We start from the raw sequence: 23,709 nt of genomic DNA on the forward strand, positions 1-23,709 counted from the left end.
AACCCATCCCGAAGGGAAAACTATGGCGCCATCTATGCATACTTCACAATTATATTAAAATCCAACACCGCCAATCCGTCTGCAAGACCTAGCGAGACAGACTGGCGACCGCCAGCTGGCTCAGCTAGTTATGTATTAATATGTCAAACGCAATAGAGGACACGCTCGCATGGCCACTCATGGAAGTTCAAGGCTAATTCGGTTATTTTCGTAAGTTCTCGCTAATCTTGGAAACTACCGTGCTAAAAAATAAGAATTGTTCTAATTCGGTCACGAGTTCAGTGAATGACTCGCGAAGTGATTGGCCATCAAAAGCGATCGTGGCAGGGTTGGCTTGAGAATTATAATATCAATGCTTGAGAATTTGCCAGTAATTTAAGCGTCCGTCATCGTGTTTGTTTTGTACTCAATGATTGTACTCATTGTTTGTACTATTATGTCTGGTACAGTAGGAGAGTAGGTACCTAGCGTAGTAGTTGGGTACAGTAGTAGTAGAGAGTAAGACAAGTAGACAATACAGAAGCTTTTGAACTTTTTTGATTCATGCATACAATCTTGCAACTAGAAGATAATACCTAGGTACATGTTTACACGTATTTACATGTTCTAGTTAGGCGCTATAATATTTATAAATTGTCCATAGCCAATTTTTATATATCTATTTATATGCTTGACTATGGTTTTTTATCTTTTGCAATACTAGATTTATTTACGGACGTTAAGTGTTGCCATTTTTCAGTGCTATAAAAGTTGCCGAATAAATAGTTAATTTAATAAACACTTATAATCTGGCATAACTGTACGAGTAACATTATATCACGTAATCAATAAACGATAAATTAACATATGAGTGTATTATTTCTGTGACGGATTTGAAAATCAGTAAATAAACAATAATTAATTGTTGTGATATTAAAACGTATCAAGTTTAGTGTATTCATTTATTTCCAAAATCTCACATGCGTCTATGAAAAAATGTTCATAGTTATAGTGTGATTTGTTAGTAATTATATTTTTAAATTAAATATTACTATAAATTATTATAAAATGGATGTCATGAGTATTTATACACTAACAGCCCACGTGGTTGCAAACTATTTTTTGGTTTGTGCAACACTTCAGTAGCGTCGTAAGATTGCATTAGAATGGTCGTTTTGGCTTGGGGAATTCCGTGCAATGAGTTATTTCTACTGTTTATCGAGGATTATTTTGTGTAAACTCTGCCGAGTTTGTCAATATTCAGGTATTTAACACAATAATACATGTATTTCATTAAAACAAATAAAGTTAAGGCTTCAAAGTTGTCGATTAGTCATTTTCATATTGCGGGAATCATCGGGGTCGTTGTCATCTGTCAAATGTTTTGGATTGTGAAGTCGTTTCAACATATTAATCTGTAAACACGAATGAGATAACAATCTATTTTAATCACACATACTTACGGCACACTTCGCGTAAATAATATTCTTGTTTGACGTTGCTTCCAGTTGAGTATGGTTGGTTTTGTTTCTGAACTACTAGAATACGGTATCCATTGATTTCGCCAAGAATTCTAAGCCCAACATTGTGGGTTAGTATGATGGATTAGTTTTTTGTTTACGCCTATGCTAATATCAATGTTTTCAAAATTTGTTATAGTATTGCATATAAATGAAAATTATCTGAATATGACCATGATTATCATGAAGAATCTGTGTATTACTCGTCCCTAACCTAACTCAATGTAGAGTTTCCAACCCATTTTTTTTTGGTTTTCTTATTTTTAAAATCTATGATGCGAACTTTGTGGGGTTAAAGCATTTTATACATGGCTACCATTTGGTGAAACATTTAGAGAAAATAATACAGTACCTATGTGATAAATGGTTTTTTTTCTAATACCCACCCTGCATTTTTCATTTTTGAGTTGGATTTGGCGAGACATCCCTTAGGCAGAGGGTTAAAAACTCTAAATTTGTAGTCTTAGTTTTTGTCAGCCCCTTTGAGATGCGATGCTAGTGTCTTATAAAAACTTACGGTATTTTTATAGTACTCCATATCGTCTAGTGGCTAAGTTGTCTTGAGACCAAAACCAAACCGAAACCTAACGCAACCTAATGCAAAACAACCCAAAATAGGTTGTGTTAGGTTTTGGTTTAGTTTTTGGTCTCAAAAGGCCTCAATCACAAAAACAATATGAAGTGTTATATAATTACCAAAATTACATTCAGAGAACTTCAGGGTTTGGGTTTGGGTTTGGCCTCTTTCATAAGTGTCTTACTGACTCTTGTCCTGTTCCTTGCCAAATTTGTCCTGAATCTCAGCCGCTCCATCTTGTTCCTCCATTAAGCCAAGTCAGCTTTTTCGCAGTCCACCTCTAGATAGTTTCCACTGGGGTATCCATAGTTAAGTTCTTTGGTGTACTGTCGTGTGGCTCAATATTCCATCGAAGAGCCGTATGCGTGAAATGTCGCAACCTCACACTAGCTAAATACCGATTAATCTGCTTATTAACGAATATTATAAAATATGTAAATGTGAAAGTGTGATAGTACTGCGTAATACGACGTGTGCGTAGACAAAACGCAAATGGTTGCGTCCTGTCCTGTCAGTGATAGCAAGTGACAGCATTGTTGTCAAAAATCGCCACACCATGAGTTCATTACAAGCGTTTGTTGGACATATTGAGAGCCTCGTTAATTTTGTAGACTAGCAAAGACCCATAGTCCTCATTAAAATCTCTGAACTATTGCAAGCCTGCGATCCGCAAGTCAGCGGATATAGAAAAATGATCAATAATAGAGACACAGACAGATAACAAAGCACGCAAAGATTATGTTGCCATTTGGAAATGTTTACTGGGCATACAACGGTATTAGAACTTGCATTAGAATTATAAAATAAATGTGATAAATGAACTTATAAATTGTTTAAAGTTTATAAATATTAACTACAGTCGAACTCGGTTATTACAATCTCGGACATAGGAAGATCTCGGATGTAATGAGGAAACATTCATTGACATTTTGGTTTATGATTTTCTCCATACATTTATTCACTGTTATAATGAGCAACTTATCAGATATACTGAGCTAATACACTGGTAATGTGTCGATTGTTTAAAAACATTTCGACCCTACTTAAGCAATAAAATCCGATCGGACAGGATGCCGCCAGGGTCGGATTACGTTTATGACACTAGCTAAGTGCCTAAGTACCTACCTAATTGGTGTTTTGCCGACAATAATAAAAAAGTATCCATGCATATGGTTGGAAAATTCTAGGTTTGTGAAGTCCGAAGGTACCTACCAGCGTTCATCACAATAAACAACTTCTTTTGTAGTTTATGAATGCCAAGCTTGTTTCGGGGATTTTTACGATGGTTTTCAGATTTTTTATTTTCGACTTTTTGTGTAATGTGACCGCTCATTTAAAAACACCTATTCTCTGATATAACGAGCAAATTCAGTCGGTCCCATCTTCCTCGTAATAACCAATTTCGACTGTATTTATTTATAATTATAAAACTTATATTGTACCATTTCAAACTTTCATACCTCTTGCCAATTTCCAAATTTTAAATTAGTTATCGGGGAATCGAAATTGAAAATTGGCCATAATCATGACATCATGATGCGGTGCGACATCACTAACTAACAATTTAGTGACTGTCATTGTATTTTCGTTTATGCACGTAAATCAGCGTTATTTAGATTGAAGGTAATTTGACGTTCTATGCATGCTCCCTGTCTTTGCTACTTACCGAATCTACCAAGTAGGTAATCCAGCTCATGGTTCATCATTGTTTTGTAAGCTTAGTGTGGGTCCACAGATTTTACTTAATATTTTTCTCCCGAAGACACTAATGTTTCTTCATGGTTCATGGTCAAGCACCATGTTTCATTACCACTTATGCTTTTGTATATCTATTGTTTGGTTCTTTGGACCTATATTTTCCACCCTGTCAGTTACGTCTTACTTGAGAACTGGAAATATGGTTTTTTGAAGTTATACTTCTTTTGGCACGTTTGGGAAATCAGATCAGAGTGTATTTTTGGCGTATGACATGTAACACATAATTTATTTTTCACACGAAAAAAACCCACTCGATTGGATTCGAACCACCGATTGTTCGGTTATCAGCCGAACGCACAACCATTTTTTTTTATTTTTTTTTTAAATATTAATAACCATGCCCTTGCTTTTTCATACAAGGTGGTTGGATGGGTTAGTTGCATTGATGTGGAGCTAATTAGGTTCCTCCATTTATATCTTTAATTTTCTTTATGGCCAGGATTAAATATTTTGTATAGTGTTCTTGAGTTGTTCTATTGCTTAGTACTTCGTGAGGCTTTTGTAGGTCAATTTCATAATTATGCTGTCTACATCGAGTCCTGAGAGTCCATCGCTCCCTTTCTAGTATAGGGTAGTCGTTGATGACATGCCACACAGTTTGAGATATGTTGCCGTCACATGGACAACAGTCATCATCCCTCAATTTAAATCTTTTTAGATAAGTTCGCACCGCTCCGTGGCCTGTTAGTATCTGTGTGAGTTTGTGTGATATTTTTAAGTTCCTGGCAAGAGTGATGGCACAGTTTATGTTTGGAATACATTTCTGCGTTATTGATCCTGTGGTGGATGTTGTGTATCTGTGGTTCCATAGGTCTATTGTGTCTTCGTTTAGTTTTTGTTTTGTGTAACTTAGAGGGAAGTGTGTGTAGGTTAAAGGTCTTTTATCTGTTGAGGCTTGTTTAGCGTATTTATCAGCTTCCTCGTTTCCGGCTATCCCTGTGTGACTTCTTATCCAGAAGAATCTAGAGTTTGTTCCTATAATTCGAATCTGTGTTGATAGTGTTAAAATGTCTCTTACTAGTGGGTGTGTGGAGCATGATACTGCAATCGTGACGATTATACAGTACAATATTATAGTTTAGAATTGTTCCGTTGCCTAGGCAACGAATTTATTATTGTCGGCCATTTGCAATTCCTTACGTAAACAAACGATTAAACGTCAGATTGACAGTTGGCACTTTAAAAATAAAAACAATGAGAAACCATTATATAATTTAGTAATATAAGTTAAAGTGTATAGAAATAAACCAACGGCGTTCCAATAAGCGGTCTTTTTTCTTGAGTGTGTAATTTAACAAGATAATTAAGAGCTAGTCGAAGAATCTAGTTTATCACAAGTTTTGTTTTTGTTTTGTTACCTACGCCAAAGAAGTACAACTTCTAACGCGCGTACATAAATACACACTGTTTTTTTTTAATGTGTTTGATGTACATTACCAAAATTAGTACCTGGGGCCAATGCTCGGTGTACATAATTAGGGTTGCCAAAGAGTTAGAACAATTTGAGTTTAGTCTTTCATTCATCTCGGTGGTGAGATGAAAGAAGTTAATAATTTCTATTCACACTGCCTTTGTGTGCCTAAAGTAATTCCATACTCTTGAAGTCAAAGTCAGTATATTTGGTTCTGTAAACAGGAGCAAAATAAACATCTCTCCCCACTCAATGTGTGCCGTGATATCTTTTGCTAGAAATACCTCTTCCAAAGATTGTCATCGTAAAAGGACAAATGATTTCAGTCTGCTAGAATACTGTCTTACCAATCTTATTCTTTCGTAATATTGAACATAAATACAGATGAAACTGTTGGAAAAATGAACTCTACCTACATTGTAATAAGAGCCACTTTCCAACCTGTATTGTATTGTACATGTCATTATTGTTTTTTTTTTCTCAAACACCAGATGAGTATCTTAAAAATATATATTGTATGTACTTAAATTCAGCTCTACCTACATTGTAATAAGGGCAATTTTTACAGGTTTTTGTCGGATGTCTGTAAGCTTATTTGATAAAAATACCCATTTTTGTGCTCAAATATAAATAGGAATCATGGCCCCCACACGGGGGGTCTGACAGGGCTCTAGTCTGGGGGCCCGGCGTGGTGGGTCGAACAGTTCAGTGAGATATACACCACAAATTTGCTCTAATAGGAAAAAAAAGTTGCCTGAATTTTCCTTATTTTTAATATTTCAAAATATATGATTGTGCGATGGAATAATTAATAATGATAATTTGATAATTCACATGTATAATTTTATTTTATGTTTATTTTTAGTGCGTTTTCTGCCTAATAAAAATGGCGAAGGGTCGCATGCTAGGTACCTGGCAACCACAAAAGGGGGTCACTATAAGTTCTTCATAATATGATGACAACTGAATAATTCCAGTGAATTTATTTAAAGATACTAAAAAATTGCTCAAATTACATAAAATGCCCTAAATTGTACCTTGTGGAACCTTGAGGTTCCGCGGAATACCATTTAGGGAATACTACTGTAAGACATCACACTGCCCTTAACCTTAGCGATAGGTAGGGGTCTGCCAAACATCCTGGTCTGGGGCCCGCTTTAGGTTGTAGGGGCCATGATAGGAACACAATAGTTATTACTCATTGCATTTTTCGAGTAATGTTTGCCGTGGACATCATGTCATTATTATTTAATTTTTACAATCTATTAATATTGTATATTTTGTCTTCAGAAAACAGCACTCTCGGCTTATTCGTATTACTATAATAACTGACAGTGCATACTACGAATAAAAATGGATGATGTCTCAAAGAAACGCAAGAGGAGTTCGACAAGGAACAGCGGGTCCAAGGTGGCCAGAAGAAGATCCACCGAACCGAGGATGGCAGAAGAAAATACTGCCAGAAACATCACAAATTCAAACCATGCCAAACCCTCTGATGAACCTGCCGAGGAGTCCGTAACCATAACCGCCCAAGGTATAATAAGAGTTATCGGACAAACAAACTATGAAACAGTGTTCAATGCCCTCTGTTCCATACCTGACGTCGGAGTGAGATCGCAGGCCGTCTGCGCCCTTCTGTCATGCAAAAAAAATTTTAAAGACGTTATTACACAGACTGTTCCAGATTCCGAAAACTCGAAATCCAATATTAATTCAGTATTGATTAAAAAACAATTTTGTTCAGTTTCGCAACAGACCGGTGAAAATGTCTTCCCCGATTCGGAAACTATCGGTAAGATTTTCAAGCAGACGTCGAATACGGCGAGTTCTTTTTCTGTGTGCCAAAAATCTCCTGGTAAAGACATTCATATACCCCCTAAAATGATGCATACTAGTGACCCACTGCTCTCTGCCAAAAGCATGTCTATCGCCACAGAAGTGGTGAGTTTTAATGGAAAATCGTTAAATGGGTTTTCCGGCGACAGCAATATGTCTCTCATTGAAGATCCAACACGGTCAGAGATACCTGGAGTGAATGACAATTTACCAACCTTTGACATTGGTGTTCATTTTGACAAATCTGATAATAATTCTGTGGCGTACTCGCCGGACAAGTGTATCGCTACTGACTCAAATGATGTGTTTGTGAAACCTGTGAGTGTATTAAAATCGAGTTTTGTGAACAGTGCTAATTTTAATATCTTGGATCTGGACAAAGTCGATATGGAGGGAGACGTCGAGGATGACATCTCTGTCGCGCCTACCATGACCTCCACCTGTTTCAGGGAAATGTTTGAAAACATGCCAACCAAGCCTCCCTCTCAGAAGAAAGTGTGCAAGAATGCAGACATCAGTCAGTGGACGCTTCACAACAACAAACATACCGAGTTTAATGTGGTAAGTGTTTTAGGCGATGGGTTTTTTTTTATTTTTTTTTTTAACCTTTTTAGCCACAAACCCAGGTAACAGTTTTGGTTTTGTGACCCAAGAAAAGGTTAATAGAATGAGAACAATAAAATAATTTTTATACAGTGAAACCAAGATTTTACGTTTTTGAAGGAACTGAAAAAATGTAAATAAAGGGAAAATGTAAATTTTTTTATAATTAAATAATTTTTTCATTAACTATCATACAAATCGGTTCAGACCATATATTATGTCAATATGTTCTTAGAATGTTCTTTTCTACTGAACCGACAAAGTTTTTCTTTGATGAGATTTTATTTGAACCGTGCGTTATTAAAAAAAATAAAAAAATAAAACACTTAACCAACAAAACATAAGAATTATGTAAAGAATAAAGATCTATTATGGTTTGGTTTGAGCAGGGTTTAACTGCATTTTAAAGACCAACAAACACCCTCTGTAATTTGTCTTCTTAGTTCAATGAAAACAAAAAAAGTGTGGTTTGACTTTGTGTGCCCTATTTATGTCAGATCTCCACAGCCTACCTCCACCCTTCGTCATATATCCACTAAAAGAATTGTTAAAAGGGATATTCAGACATTTTTAAAGAATTTACTAATAATTATTATAATAATAAAATTACTTAATATTAAATTTAATGTTATTGGCAACATTAATATGATTGTTTTGAAAAATTTCTATTAACTTTTCTGTCTTTACCATAATTTTCAACCTGTGAAATTAGCGCGGCAGTGAATACACAGTCGACTGCAAATTCGCACACTCAGTTTATACTTGTGCGTAGAGTTGGATTTCAGGAATTTCTCGACAGGAATTCTCGAGAATTGAAATTTTTAACATTTCGGGATTTCTTTATTATCAAATATTAATTGAAAAAACGATTTTCTGTATGAAAAATGGGGACAGAAAACACAAAATGTTCAAACACGGATTGGGGCATTTAACACAATTAAGCCAACGTCTACTCAGAATGAGCGCAATTTTTGCAACATCAGGTTATTTTGTGTCTCAAAAGCGTACGCGATTGTCAGACGCAGCGATTGACAGTCTGTATTTTTTGAAATTCTATTTTAATAAGTAATGTTTTGAATTACTTTTGTTTTCCTACTTCTATTTTTGTCTTACTTTGTCTTTTTTTTTTTGAGTTTGTTTTTACATTGATTTTAGGATTTTTACATGTTGTTTTTAAATTTCCCGATATCTCGAGAATTCTCGAGAATTCTTTTGTGGAAATTCTGAATCCCGAGAATTCAAAATTTCGCGAAATCCCGAATCTCGAGATTGAGATTTTCTCGGGAAATACCCAACTCTACTTGTGCGTAAGTAGAGAAGAACGTTATAGGGGCGGTGCGAAACTATCACAAGTGCTCTGGAAATTTGCATTGACCTCTGCGAGCCTTTACTCCCATCGGGCTTAAATATCTACTGAAGACTCCCACGGGATGAAGTATCGAGCCAGTACTTTTAAACTAAATTAATACGTATTCGATTTTTTTCGGTTATCTGTGCATCTAAATAAAATGAATACATTTGCTCAATAATTTCATAATTTACAACCATGTAAGTGAGTTTATGAAGCTTTAGAGAAACATTATGAAGGTTTCATAATGTTTTGTCATTCTCTATGCATACTAACACACCAACACTTAATGTCGCTAGCTCAGTAGTGTGGTTGTCAAATTTTTAAGTTAAAAAAACAATTGTCTGTAGTATTAAAATGTTTCAGGATAATTACAACAGTAATTAAAAGAGACAATTTTGTGCACTAGTGTACTTATATATTGTTTATTGATTACACTTGCATACAACAGAAAATAGTTCACAGAAAATGTTTTATCATAATCGGAGAGAGTCAGAGTTATTTTTAAACAATCGTGAATTGCGCACCGAAGGTCTTCCGTTGAAGTCTTTTTGGTTTGTGTTATCGAACATAATAATTAACAATCGCTTAACAAGAGATACCACGTAGTAACTAAGTAACCGAATCGACACTTTCGATTTATGTGAGAAATTGTTACGCAAATGTGACATTTTCTGGACCGCTAAGCGACGCGGCTTCGGGTCTCTGGACAACTTCCGACCGACTGGTGCCCGGGCGGCAGTCGTTGGCGAAGTTCTTTTTTTCCCTTTGTTTTATTTTAAACCACGTGACAGCGCCATGACTCTCTCCGTTAAATTTATACATACCTACCCATTGTATGCAAGAACACTGCCAATCAACCGTTGCACACTATTATTTATACGTTAAATACAGGCTTACAATTATTTAATTTATATATTTCAATTACATTAAGGCCATACGCATTCATCATTGTTCATACTCCTGAAAATTATGACTTAACATTTTATTTAAGTATATATTTATTCATATTGATTTTACACAAAATAATCATTTTAACTAATCAAGGAATTTGGGCATATGGTTCGTTTACACAAGTGACTATTAGATGAGGTTACATGTTTAGGTCTTGCAATTGTTCCATGGTGGACGTTAGTGGAGGACCAACGCCCCAGGGGTGTATCAGTAACCTATCTATTTCATATTTTTTACGTGATTTATTCCAAAAATAGCTGGCCTAGAGGTATCCACCTAGTAAAACACCATCAGTGATCTTTTTTTATTCAGTAAGATGAAAATTATTTAAAATTAATTACATCACACACAATTTCATGGGTCAATCTCAGATTTCTTTGAACTATTATTACATTACTATTATTATAATACATTATTTAAAAATAATGATTATAATTACAAATAATATTAATAGTTCCTTATTAGGACTTTACCTACCTACTTGAAGTATCTGTGCAAAGTAGATATTATGTCAATGTTTGATAAAAGTCAGGAAATTTTGTATACAGAATTAAACATTATATACAGTGGAATCCTGATTTTACATGCTCAAAATTCACGTTTTCCCACTATTTACTTTATAGTTTCTGCAGTAGTTTCATTTTAGTGCATTTAAGTAATTCCCGGTTTTACATATTTATTTCCCGCAATTTATGTCTGAAATATTTATATTTTATTTATAATTGTGTTTGAAATTAAAAATTCAATTAAATCCATGGCAATCATTGAAATCTATCCATAAGGGGGTCGTAAACGAACAACTTTTAACGGCAATTTGATACGGCAATTGTGTTGCTGTTCATAGTTCCCCAAAATACCAAAATAGTAGTTTACGTTGCCGAAACTTTACAACTATTGCCTTTGTTTCTGGCAGCATAGTTGGTCGATATATCGAATATCGAACTCAATCGAAAATATGGCAATATTGCTAGTTAAATCTATTTCATTCTCGCTCTGCTCCATATGTGCGTCTCTGTTTGATATCACCCCTAGCAACAATAAAAACATTACTGACAGCCACTTTCCTTCTTTCATTTTGGATTAATTTGTTTATGTGATTATTTATATGGTGCAGAAATTTCATTGCCGGCCGTTGGTGCTTTATCTCTAGTCACGTGTATGCACAAAATACATCGGCCTCACTTGCTCGACACTAACGTCGGTTCATACATTGCCCAGCAACTGGCAATAGTTGCAGCAGTTTTTTGGCAATTTTATCGGCAATCTGCAATTTTTGATGCTCGTTTACGGGGCCCTTTAGACATGTCTGAGTTGCCCAAGGGCAAAGTTACACAATGTGTGAGCACTATTTTATTTTATCCAGTTAGGGGTAGTTATTATTTGCCTTCATTTCAGTTTGAATATTATAGTCATTTATTGTTGACATTTTTCATCCTTATTGTTTACATAATTCTTGTGTTTTGTTGAAAGACCAAATTTACATAATATACGCCAAACCAATTTGTATAACTTTGTCAGATCCTTCAAAAATGTAAAATTGGGGTTTTAAATTGAACTAACTGATATTTATTATTTCACTGAAATTTCGAGAACATAATATTTAAAAAGATTTTTATCCACTGTACAAGACTTGTTTGAGTAATTTGGTTACATGTAAATTGTACGTATTACATTTCACCGTAGCACAGTTCGCTGTGAGCTTTCTTATATCTCTGATTTTGGAAAAATTCATGAATTCAAGAATGAAAACCTAACTTAACCTAACCTAACAAACAATCCACTATATTGGTTATTTTCAAAATTTGTTTGCCGCTGGCTTCCTGTAAACCGACAAGAACCGTGTTTTATTTAGACATGAATTTTATCTCAGTACTATACGACCCAAAGAGGTTGGACGGTCATCATTTAGTGCTAACACCGCGACTTGCGCGTTTGGAGTAATTGGCCATTAGATATAATTAAAGTCTTATTTAAATGTAGTAATTAAAAGGTCAGCAGGGATTGTGTTAATATACGACCATATATTTCCGATACAACATTCCACGGTGAACTGCATACGTACAAATTTCCGGACCCGGAGTGATTTACATAACGAAGATTATCATTTTCTTCCTAGTTATAAAAGTTATAAAACAGGCAGACTTGGGATTATTCAAAAAAACTATAGGATGCTGTTGTAAGCCAAGAATTATGAACTGCACAGCCACATTGGTGTATTTAATTTAGACTTGTTCATCTTTGCCATACAAAATAAATTCGATAAGAGATTTTTGCTTCAAAGATTCAACAACAGACGGTTGAGAACATACACCCAAAATATGACTTCCAGGTGCAGTCTTTTTAGAATTACGTTTTATTTTGTTTCACTCAAACAGACAATATGCCTACATAATTTCTTGATTTAAATTCACTATATCGACCCTTAATCGGCAGAACAACGTAAGCGACAATTCATAAATTTTAGAGAAGGTTTTTTTTAAATTATTTCCGTAATTAGTTGCAAAAATGAATTCTGTTAATTTGGTTAATACTAATTGGTTACTGCCTATACGGAAATTATAAAACAATTGCATTAGTGCTTTTAGTTTTCGAGATAGTGGCGGTAACGCTGTTTTGCTTATGTCTATGACGCAATATTTTTTCCAGGCGTGTCGCTTACGCTATTTGGCGTAATCGTTTTTATTTATAAATATCATGCTAATTATCATGACAGGGCATTACTAATTAAGTATTAAAATAAATAACATAAGCACCCATTTATTTTACGAAAGGGGACATTGTTAAATAAATTAAAAATACTTTGACTTTTTCAATTAATATTTTTGCTTGTAGATACTTAATCACATATAGGTAAAATAAAAATAAATGTTTGGTATTTTTAAGGTTTCGCTTATATTATTAATATAATCAGGTATTGTTATTTTTCAAAATGAAATAGGTACGTATCTACTCGTACATAATTAAATATGGGGACCTACTAATTATGATAAAATAAAATTGTAATCAACTATTCAGTTTTACAAAAAAATTATTGTCCCACATTTTTTAAGCAGTAATCGCTGTATTATCCTCATTCACATCTTCCTGATTGGATTCCGGTAAAGTATCTTCCACTGATAATCCATGTGGCAGTTTCATAAACTCATCCGTCATCTCTGAAGGATATTACATTTAACACAGAGACTTTTAAGATTGTTATACTCGATCTCCGATATTGGTGATTTAGCACTATACAGCAAGGGTGGCTGCGCTTAAAGCATCACAGCACTTGATCGGGATCTGATGACATTTTCTAGGTCTAACAGTTTAGTCCTACTGTCACCAGAGTAGGTACAATATTTGGTAAGTTTTTTAAATTATGCCTTTCGTAATTCACCAAATTTAATTTTGAACTTTGAAGGAATGCAAGTAGCAGCGAAAGATTTCCAGTCACGGAATTCTGCACATGACATGATGACCTAGCGTTGGAAATGATGGTGGGTCATTCTGATAGTGCCCAAACTACTCTGAATATAAATGACTCAATTGTCGCATGAATGGAATCGACTGGCATCGTAGTACGACCAGGGGCCCGATGTTAGAACTTGCGAGTGCCAGCTGCCCGGTCGACATGACGTCATATGACATCATTGTGACGTACTACCGGAGTGATAATAGCGCTCGAGAATATAACGCTACTCCGACAGCGGTGCTATTCATTGTCACCATACACATATAGGTGTTTCATCGTAATAATATCTACGGTGGGAACTGCGGGCAGGCGGCATGCTTCGAGCGTGTATTGGCTGACGTCACAATTACGTCATGTCGTCTAGTGCCACACGAGTCGATAGTTAGGACATCGCGGTGCTGTGAGTCTATTCTATACTTATCGACCGCTAAAGTGATAGATATTATCAAACTTAGGGTAGGTTTATATAAAAGTGTTAGTACTTATTGCAACAATTACAATCAACGTATTTTAATTGTTACAATAAGTGCTAATTCTATAATACAAACCTACCCTAAGTTTGATAATATTTATCACTTTATCACTTTATCACTTTAGCGGTCGATAAATACAGAATAGACCCACTGGTAATAGAAAATGTATTTCTATCAATTCAATGAAAGTTGAATTTTTCATAAAATAAGATAGCATACCCAGTGTTGCCCGGTTCTTATTCTGACCAATCACAGTATAATAATTCCTTGATTTTTCCCCGCTTTGTCAGTCCTGTCCAAAGATTTGTGCATGATTGCTGAGATCTCATTACTGCCACGTTTACCATCAGTTTCACCCCATAAAAAGCAGTATCCATTATTTGTTCCACTTTCGTAGATACTTTCATTATAGTATGCGTATTTCGACTAGGGAGTGTTTACCACCTTCTCGAGGTCAAAACTTGCGCACAAAATGTCATTGTGATTTTTACTTTTGGCCAGATCATTAAAGAACATCTCCTTGCATTTATCCTTTACGGTAAGGGGACATTTGTAAGTATCCGTTTCAATTAGCCGAAGTCTCTCGTCACCAGACATATTTATTACTTTCTCGCAAAAAGAACACTATTATCTTTTTTGGTAGATGAAAACCAAGTTGAACTTACTGTCTATTAAATACGTTTCTGAAAACATTCCGAATCACGACATTAGTGGATTCATTTAAAGAATCCAAATTTTCAGTATAAATTTTATATACATTTTTAACATTTCAAAAATCTACAGGAAGATACTATTCTTCGTAGATTATTCCGACAGTAGTGAGATGGAACGGCGGGTAATTATTGTTTAATAAACTCTATTACCAGGTTTATTTTATCTCAGCCAGTTTTACTGGACGGCGCGAGCTTTGCTCCCTAATCGGTTTTCGCACAACTCACTACCAGACGGACCACCGAATAAACCGTACCGTAGCTTACACTATCAAATAACGTCGGTGCCGTTGTTTTGCTCTACTTTATAATGCGATACAAGTTAAAACGCTAAAAGGCACAGACCCTAAAAAAATGTCACGCGATTGAGATCGGGCTCTAATATTTTTGTCACTTATGCGCTAGGTGATATTGAACAGTTCTCCATTTAAAACGCAATTTACCAAAAAGTGTCGCTTACGTTGTTCTGCCGATTAAGGGTCGATATCATGTCATCGTTTCATGATTGAACAAGTTATGTATGACTATTATATTCTCATAACGAAAACAATGATTCGATTTTGTTGTCACGAAACTTCTCTCGTGCAGAAATATTTAACAGGCAGGTTGCTTCAATTTTGGGTCCACATAACATGAGATTAAGACACCATACCGGTTATATGAAGATATTCTACATAGCTGATATAATTTATAATTTTGTTTCAGAATCCTGCTGTAGGCGGCGTGGTAGTAGACACGATAAAGATGACAATACCCGTAGAAGAAACGGGAAACTTGCATTTTAAACAAAATGTCGTTCACAACATCATACAAGACAGAGACACATGTTTAAATTTCGATGAACTTGGGTACATGTGAGTGATTGTATTGACTATAATATAATGAATATCATGTTTGTGGTTGAAATTTGGTAATTAAAAATAACAACTGTTGCTTGCGATCGTTTAAAAAGAAGTGAACCGTTAACCCATTGGTGACCGACTTTATTTTTGTGTATACAATACAATATTGACTTCCAACAATCAAATATTAATAACTCAAAAAGTATGTGGTCATTTGATTTTTTGAACATGAATAAAAAAAGGAAGCTTTAAGTCATATGATTTAAAAGTCAGAAAAGAAAAAAATAGGTATTGTTCGGTTATGAGGAATACAGCGGGAAACACATTTTGAAAATACCCGATATACTGGATTATTTGTTAGTTTGGGTTAGGTTAGGTTAGGTTAGGTTAGTGTCACCCCCCCTTCAGGGGTGTTACCACCAAGGGTTGATAGCACACCTCGCGAAGAGCGGCAAGATGTTACCAGTTCCTCAGAAGTATCCACCGATTGGTGGTCCCTGATATTTGACTAGCTCAGTCTCGTGAGAGGGGTTTCATCCAGTGAGGATTTGGAGTAGGAGGTGGATGCACTCGTTGACGGTGCTCCACTACAAACACTTCATTAATAAAAACTCGCTTTAAAATATTTATATTTTATTGTCTATGGCACAATCCTTTACAGAGGTCAAGATCACAGAATAATGTTCGTGGTATAAAATTACTAAAGCTTATATTTACTGTATTTATAAGAACTAATTTATTTTTAGTAAATGTTTTTGTATATATCGCTGGTTTAAAGGTAAAACTCATTATGTTACATCTTGATGTTCTGAGATAATGAGGTTTGAACATATTTTTTGCAATTAAAAATCCTATTTTAAATTAACATTTTTTCCTCTTTTTGTATAAAATGTTTAGAAAACAGAGAATACATTGAAGGTAATCAGATTTTGTAAGAATATTAGGAACATTTAAAAAAAAGAGTTTTTGTATATAATGAGTTTTTCCACACACATGTTTGTTAGTAAAGTGATAGTATGTCAATACTTTGGTAAGGGTTTCGCAATATTTTTTATTGTTTTGGATTCTTTTTGAGTAGGTACTTACTATAATAAAAGAATAAAAATTATTTATTTTAACCAAAATAGGAATTAGTAACAATTCAAATTGAAAACAATTAAACATACACTGAGGTTAATAATAATTATATTATGTAGTCTCTTGGTTACACTTTCAGGTCATGAATTAAAATTAGGAACTTAATATTTATTTAATTAATTGTTTATATAAAATCTTAATTAGTTTAGCACATAGTTATAATTTATAAAATTGTCTTACATATATTTATTTATTATTAAAGTTAAACACTTAGAACCTATTTAGTTTGAGAGGTAGGTATTTAATTTAAGTTGAAGATTATACGCGTATTTATTTAGAGTCCGTTGAAGAACTATCGTTTATAAAATTCAGCACACGTTTCACGATACTGTGAGAGTGATGTCATCTGCGTATGACGTCAGCTTAGCGCGAGCGGGAACTCTGCTGAGAACTATACGCGAGTACGTAGTTCTAGAATTATCGAAACCCTCTTGCCGGTTACGGAGAACGTCGTAGTTGCAGAGATCGGACGGAACTGATTTGATTGAAGAGGTTATGCTCTTTTATAGAGGTCCAGAGGGACATCGAGAGGGGGCTTTGCCAAAGAGGGAAAAACCTCCTGTCTCTTTCCCGTAAGAAAGAAAATTCGTGGTTGTTAGCAAATATGTGATAATTTGCTCAGAAAAGGTAAGCATAAGGCAGAATTGATTAATAGATAGTAAATTGGATACTTTAAGAAAGCTAGAATAATTGGAAATAGGATATTTCGGCCTTCTTGATTCTCCATACAACTCATCTCGTGAGGTGACATGTTGTATGGATTATCATCTCACCGCTCAAACTATTACAATTTGTTAATAAAATTTATAAGAATACTTAATTAGTACATTCTAATAACATAAACAATGTTCATTCTTACATTTAAGTTATATAAATCAATAATTGCATCTCAAAAGATCGATATGAAAAGATTTCCCCTTTGGATTGATTCTATATTTTAAGATTGAGAATTTGTCTCGCTCACACGTACGAGATCTGATTATAGAGAGTCTGTCTTAGAGTGTTCTCTTTCTTACTCACTGGGCTTCACACACTGAACAAAGTGTGTGAATAAGATACATGAATGGCGCTATCTCTATTTAACATAAAGAGTTATATAGCATTTACTTGAGAAAGAAGATGCATGATATCATTTGTGCGAATTTACTAGGGGAATAACATTTTATTAAAAGCACAGCTTTTCGTACGATTTTATGCACTGGAAATAACATCTTAAATTTGATCAGTGATTTAAATTAATAACATTATAGAAATAATCCTGTTACATATTGACTCGCGATGTATGCGAGTGAAACTTACATAATTACAAAAATCACACTTATGTGATACCTTTTTATATTACTTACTTATAGCTTATTCATGACCTCTTCAGGTCGACTTCTATCATCCACAGCTCACTCTGAGGAGTCGGTAGACCGATCAGGGTGAACTGCGGGACTTAATATGAGGATTTTGTATCAGTTTTGTTGTGGGATGTTAACGTTATTTCAAACTATGAAAGGATTGACTACAAGGCGGAAACATTGCAGTTATGTCGTCATGATTTTACTACTACAAACATCAACTGAAGATCAATACATTTATGTTGATGTTATTAGGTTAGGTTAGGTTAACCTAACAAATAATCCAGTTTATCGGCTATTTTCAAAATGTGTTTGCCACTGTATTCCTGATAACCGAACAGTACCAAAAAATATATTTAAAGCGAGATTGTTTATTTTTCTTCAGAATTTTAAGTTTGGTGTTAAATAAAAAACCAATTACATCCTAAAGATTTAAAAAAACTGCTTGTATTATAAAGCGTAATTTATTTTCATATGATAATCCATAAAATATCTGAAAATTATTGACAAATACGGTACTTTTTGCATTTCTAGAGCAATAAGTGTAATTTCGCGAACTTATTCCGGAGTTTAAGAAGTTACGATTTTTTTCCCGATACTTCAAAATACAAATAATAATTAAATTTTCAATAAAACTGTTCCCTGTATTATCCCGTATCTAAAATCGCTTCTAAGGTTTGTAAATATTGTAACAAATAATAAACAATACCTTGTCAATAACCTTGATAGCATTCATTTTTAAATGTATTCCATCACGGAAACATTAATACTTCATTTTATTCTGTGCATTGAACTGTTTTACTAAATGTTGGACCAAAGATTCCGTCAACAGATGTTGCAAACGGAAAATTAAAACAATATTTAAAATGCAGTACTATTTTTTTTATAAGAATCCCTGCTATCTAATATATTCACCCCTGTTGCGAACTTCTTTCTGAACACATTTAATAACAGAAGTTTTCAATTGATGTCCTAATAGAGTGTAAAAAAAACACTACCAGGTACCTTTTCTAACACGAGAATTTCTCATGTTTGGGCACCAATGGATTGAGTGAAAGTAAATATTTATTTTTGTTTTCGGTCGGCGTAACATCATAAATTATGTGATGTAATTTATGGGTGACTCAAGCTCACTTATTTATGTAAGTATGACCATGTATAGGGCCCTAGGGATGTAACTCAGTCTTAAGTCAAGGGATATCAGCACATGTTACCCTTGTTCACCACAACTTTGACAAGTGGAAATTCGTTATATCGTTATTATTTTTGTACCGCAGTTGTCCCACATGCACGTAAAATTTTCTGTTAGATCACATATTTTTTTTTTTGACCATGTCCGATCATAATAAGATCATGGGCCTCCACAGAATGCAGATCTCTATTAACAGGATTTTGTTTTCACGAGAAATGGATGTTAGCCACTTATTCAACCTAATAGATCCATTCTCTGACTCGGGACACAAATTGAAAAACAATATTGTGTATTTGCCGGACCCAGGATTCGAACATGGGACCCACGACACTATAAGCCGACGCTTAACCCACTTTGCCATCGTGGGGTAATATAGTTTATTAATAAAGCGTGTTCGTATTTAAAATATCTTTTTTCGAATCCCCATTGATTGCTCATTTATCGCAACTGTGTCCAAAACTTATCCCCGCAATCAATGGCGGTTACTTGTACTTCGATTATAAAAATATTTTTTCGGCGGCTAAAATTCGGTCCCGTAGGACCAAAGAAACGTATCACACTTTTCGTTACTTGACAGGAGACACCAAACACAATTTACATTCCACTGACGTTAACAAAAAAGTGGTTTAAAAAGATGCTTATTGAACAATCTTTTATCTCTTTTTGTCACTTAATGTAACATGTTATTTTATTATGTCCAGTACTATACAATTGAGATAGGGTTTTTTTGGTCCTCAGGCTGCGTCCAGACACGTGTAATGTAACGCGAATTTGTTGTACATACGTAGCTACGATCCTTATATGTAATGCTTGTAGCGACGCTCGCGTTGATCCATCGGCTGTCGGTTTTTGACACGAACACAAAGGCGCTCGCAGTGCTCGATAATTCGAACAACAACACGATTTGCGTTGGAGATTGTGTGTCGTCCATACAATTCGCGTTACATTACATGTTGTCTGGACCCGGCATAAGAGGGCGAATTGAGATAATCTTATTTGGAATATACTTCAGTACTGTTTGTTGTTTGTATCTAATGTTGGGTTAATATTGTATTCCAGGTCTATACATCACGCGGTGATGGATGATAATTTAAAACTCCTCACATATCTTCACGGGATTTTAAAAATTAAGTCTACTCACATTGATGATGCAACGACTGAGGAGATTGGATATGTAAGTTATTATAGATTTTTTATTTCCAACAGTGGTATCATTACAGTTTTAACACCAGTCGCAGTTCAATTTAAACCATAAATGTAGTCAGTGGTCTCCAAAATTTTTTGATCTCAACCCCTACGTTAGAAAAAAAAATAGCATGTACATCCAATATACTATAGTATTATGTACAGACAAAAATCTTTATTATAATATTCAATATAACCTTGATTATCTGCACAGATTGGGGATGAAGATAAATCCAGATAATCAAGAATTCATACAAAATCTTTTTTCATTTTCAAAAAATTTTCACATTTCAGTGGAAAAAGTGAAATAGAAATTTCATCCATAAATGAATTATCTGCAAAATTATGGAGAAAACGATCATTTCTAAATTATGATAATATAATAGAAAAATCCACGTATTATGTTCTTTTTTAAAATATTTTAATAATTATACCTAACACATCGTTGCAATGTAAAATTTTCTATAATCAATAAAATTGACAGCGTTCGTACTAAACAAAAGATTAATTATTACAACTGACTGCAACTCTACCAACGGACAGCAAAACAAAATCGGGACAGTACATTAAAAAAAAATATCTGTTATTCTACAATATTATGTCATGGCTGTGATTATATAGCACTGTATGTGGTTTAAAGGATGGAAGCGGTGGTCGGTGTATAGACATGTGAAAGTAGGTACCTACCTAGTAAGACAGATTGCTGCTAAGGCGTCAGCGTTAGCGTCAGCAGCTGTGATATAATAGTAATAATATGGTAGTTTATGCCTTTGGAGTGAATGGTCTTATGTTATTCTTTAGACCCCTCTTCACCTGGCAGTAATACACAACTCGTCGCAAGAGATGATTCAGCTGCTACTGCAGTTGGGGTGCTCGATTCTGACCCGGGACAGAAAGGACAGGAATGCTCTGCATCACTGCGCCATGCAGTCTGACCCTTGCCCCCTGCAAACCATCCTCACTTCATTGGGCATCCAACACACTCCACAAGACAACTGTCTCGGCATGAATATTCTCGTCACAGCTCTCACCGACACCGATTGTCATGGTAATAACTATCATTCTTCTTATCGATCCATGTCCTCTGAATAATTTTAAGAATCTATTTTTAATTATACTTTTAAAAAATTATTTAAGTACTTAATTAATTTTTTTATATAAATATTTATATTTTATTATGTTATTTATATTTTATTTTATTATATTTTATAATAAATTAATTACTTCGCGGAATGGTGGTGAAAGTAGCAAGTATTGAGGTTACAACTATTTTTTTATTGTTAAGTAATCTTTTTTAGGTCTTGTGCAATTTCAAGTTTATTGTTCCATTAAATCGCTTCCAATAATCAAAAGAACAAATGGAAGTCTATGATAATTTAAAAAATGTCAAATATTGAACTCTGTGCAGTAATTAAATTTCTCACAACATAGGGAAAAAGTGTGGAAACTATCCAAAATGAAATTGGTCTATGGCACTCTCTGTTGTGGTAAAACAATGGTTTAGAAATGGTCACATTTATTTAAATAAGGTGAGTGAGTGTCATTACAAGATTATAACCGTTGTGGAAGGCCAAGTGACATGAAATGGTACTAAAAATCGAAGATGCCATTATGGAAAATGGTCATCCAAAACAAATCAAAATCGCAGGAAGGTTCGATCTATTCAAAATAACAATTTCCAGAATTATACACGAAAATCTTGGCATGTCAAAGGTAAGCGCTAGGTGGGTGCCACGAATGCTTATGCCACATAAAAAAAGTTACTGTGTGGAATGTTCTAAGCAGTTTTGAAAGCTGTCTGGCGTCAATCAAGAGAAAATTATCAACAATGTTACGGGAGATGAAACGTGGGCTTATCATTATGACCCTGAGTTAAAACAGGAATCTATGCAGTGGCATAAAAAGGGTTGTCAGATAATTTTTTAAACATATTTTAAACAATTTATTAAAAATTTTATTTTTACGTTTGTATTACTTTTTTTCACATTAAATTAACACTTTTTTACAATATTTAAAATTTTATGAAAAATGTCAAATTTTTTAAATGTTTTTCTACATTTTATCACAACAGATATGTAGGTTTATGTTTTAAATTCATATAATAAGTCTTTTTGGTATGGTAAATTTTTAAAAATTCAATACACAACCCTACATCAAAATCTCGTCTCCTTCCGTATTCGTTTGTCGTTTTCATTCATATGTGAGCAGCATACTTTGCACGTCTAGTAGGCCTTTTTTTATTCGCCGTAGATGGTATTGGTTGGTAACTAAAATGAAGCTAATAAGTATAAATAATATATACTTATTTTTTACGAACTTACTTCTAAAATGTTCTCAAAAATAACAAAAGTAACTAAATTCAAATTACAATAACATGCGATATACCTAACACAAAAATAACTATGAATGAACAATGAAGTCATTGACTAATCAGGCCTGCTCTGCCCGGCAGTAAATAAAGCTTTTATGATGTCATATAGCTCATATATCACTCAAATACCAGTCAAAACAAATAATAAACTGTGTGACAAGTTGAAATACGATCTTCCCGAATGTAGCTCTTAAACATTCCTGTCAAGTTGATAAAAAAAACGCCCGACTGAGACTCGGGCTAGTCAGTGTGCGAAGTAAACGCGTGCCCGAGTCACACTCGGGATAAACAGTCAAGTGGTTAAGTCACTTAAAAGAATCTATTAAAGTTAAAAGGAGGGGCAAATTAACAAAAGGCGTGTTCATACTTCATGACAACGCACCTGTTTACAATGTCCACAAGTCCAAATTGCAATTCCGCTTCCAGAAATTATCTCACCCACCTTACAGTCCTGATCTGGCACCTAGTGATTATTACCTGTTTCTAAATTTGATGAAAGACTTCTGTGGAAAAAATATTGATGATGACGAGTTCCTACAGGCAGCCGTAAACAACCATTTTGAAGGCAAATCAGAAAATTATTTTTGGGAGGGTTTAGAAAAATTAATCAATAGATCTTAGTGTATTCATGTCTGACCGGACAGGATGCCGCCGGAATCGGATTACGTTTATGACACTAGTTAAGTGTCTAAGTACCTACCTAATTAGTGTTTTCGCCGACAATATTGAAATAGTATACACGCATATGGTTGAAATTGCATGTATAAAATCCAAGGTTTGTGAAGTCACTAGGTACTAATACCTTAAGGAACTCATGTGTGTGTTGTGGAGCCCTTCTTTCGAGCATTATTCATGTTTGGGAAGTGAGGGACATCATTCTGGGCACAATTAGTTATAACACAGAAATATAATTTATAATTCCGCGCAAAATTACGATTTATTACACTAAAACATGGACAAGCAGGGGTCTTATTACAATTGAAGAGTGACATTCTAAATTGGCCTTGTCCAAAATT

The 23,709-nt window shown here is 34.4% G+C and overlaps 1 protein-coding gene across 1 annotated transcript in view; it reads left to right on the top strand.

Moving 5' to 3' along the window:
- Positions 1-1,120: 1,120 nt before the first annotated feature.
- Positions 1,121-23,709, top strand: part of LOC147065088 (uncharacterized) — a 38,208-nt gene continuing 15,619 nt past the window's right edge. The window contains exons 1-5 of the mRNA XM_085956267.1: positions 1,121-1,243; positions 6,536-7,645; positions 15,329-15,477; positions 20,197-20,311; positions 21,124-21,370. Coding sequence (XP_085812393.1) covers positions 6,599-7,645; positions 15,329-15,477; positions 20,197-20,311; positions 21,124-21,370 — 1,558 coding nt within the window. The 5' untranslated portion in view covers positions 1,121-1,243; positions 6,536-6,598. The remainder of the gene's footprint in view (positions 1,244-6,535; positions 7,646-15,328; positions 15,478-20,196; positions 20,312-21,123; positions 21,371-23,709) is intronic.

The sequence above is a fragment of the Rhyacophila brunnea genome, unplaced genomic scaffold (genome assembly GCF_057557595.1).
Source record: "Rhyacophila brunnea isolate RB1 unplaced genomic scaffold, BYU_Rbru_1.0 scaffold_6, whole genome shotgun sequence".
NCBI lineage: Eukaryota > Metazoa > Arthropoda > Insecta > Trichoptera > Rhyacophilidae > Rhyacophila > Rhyacophila brunnea.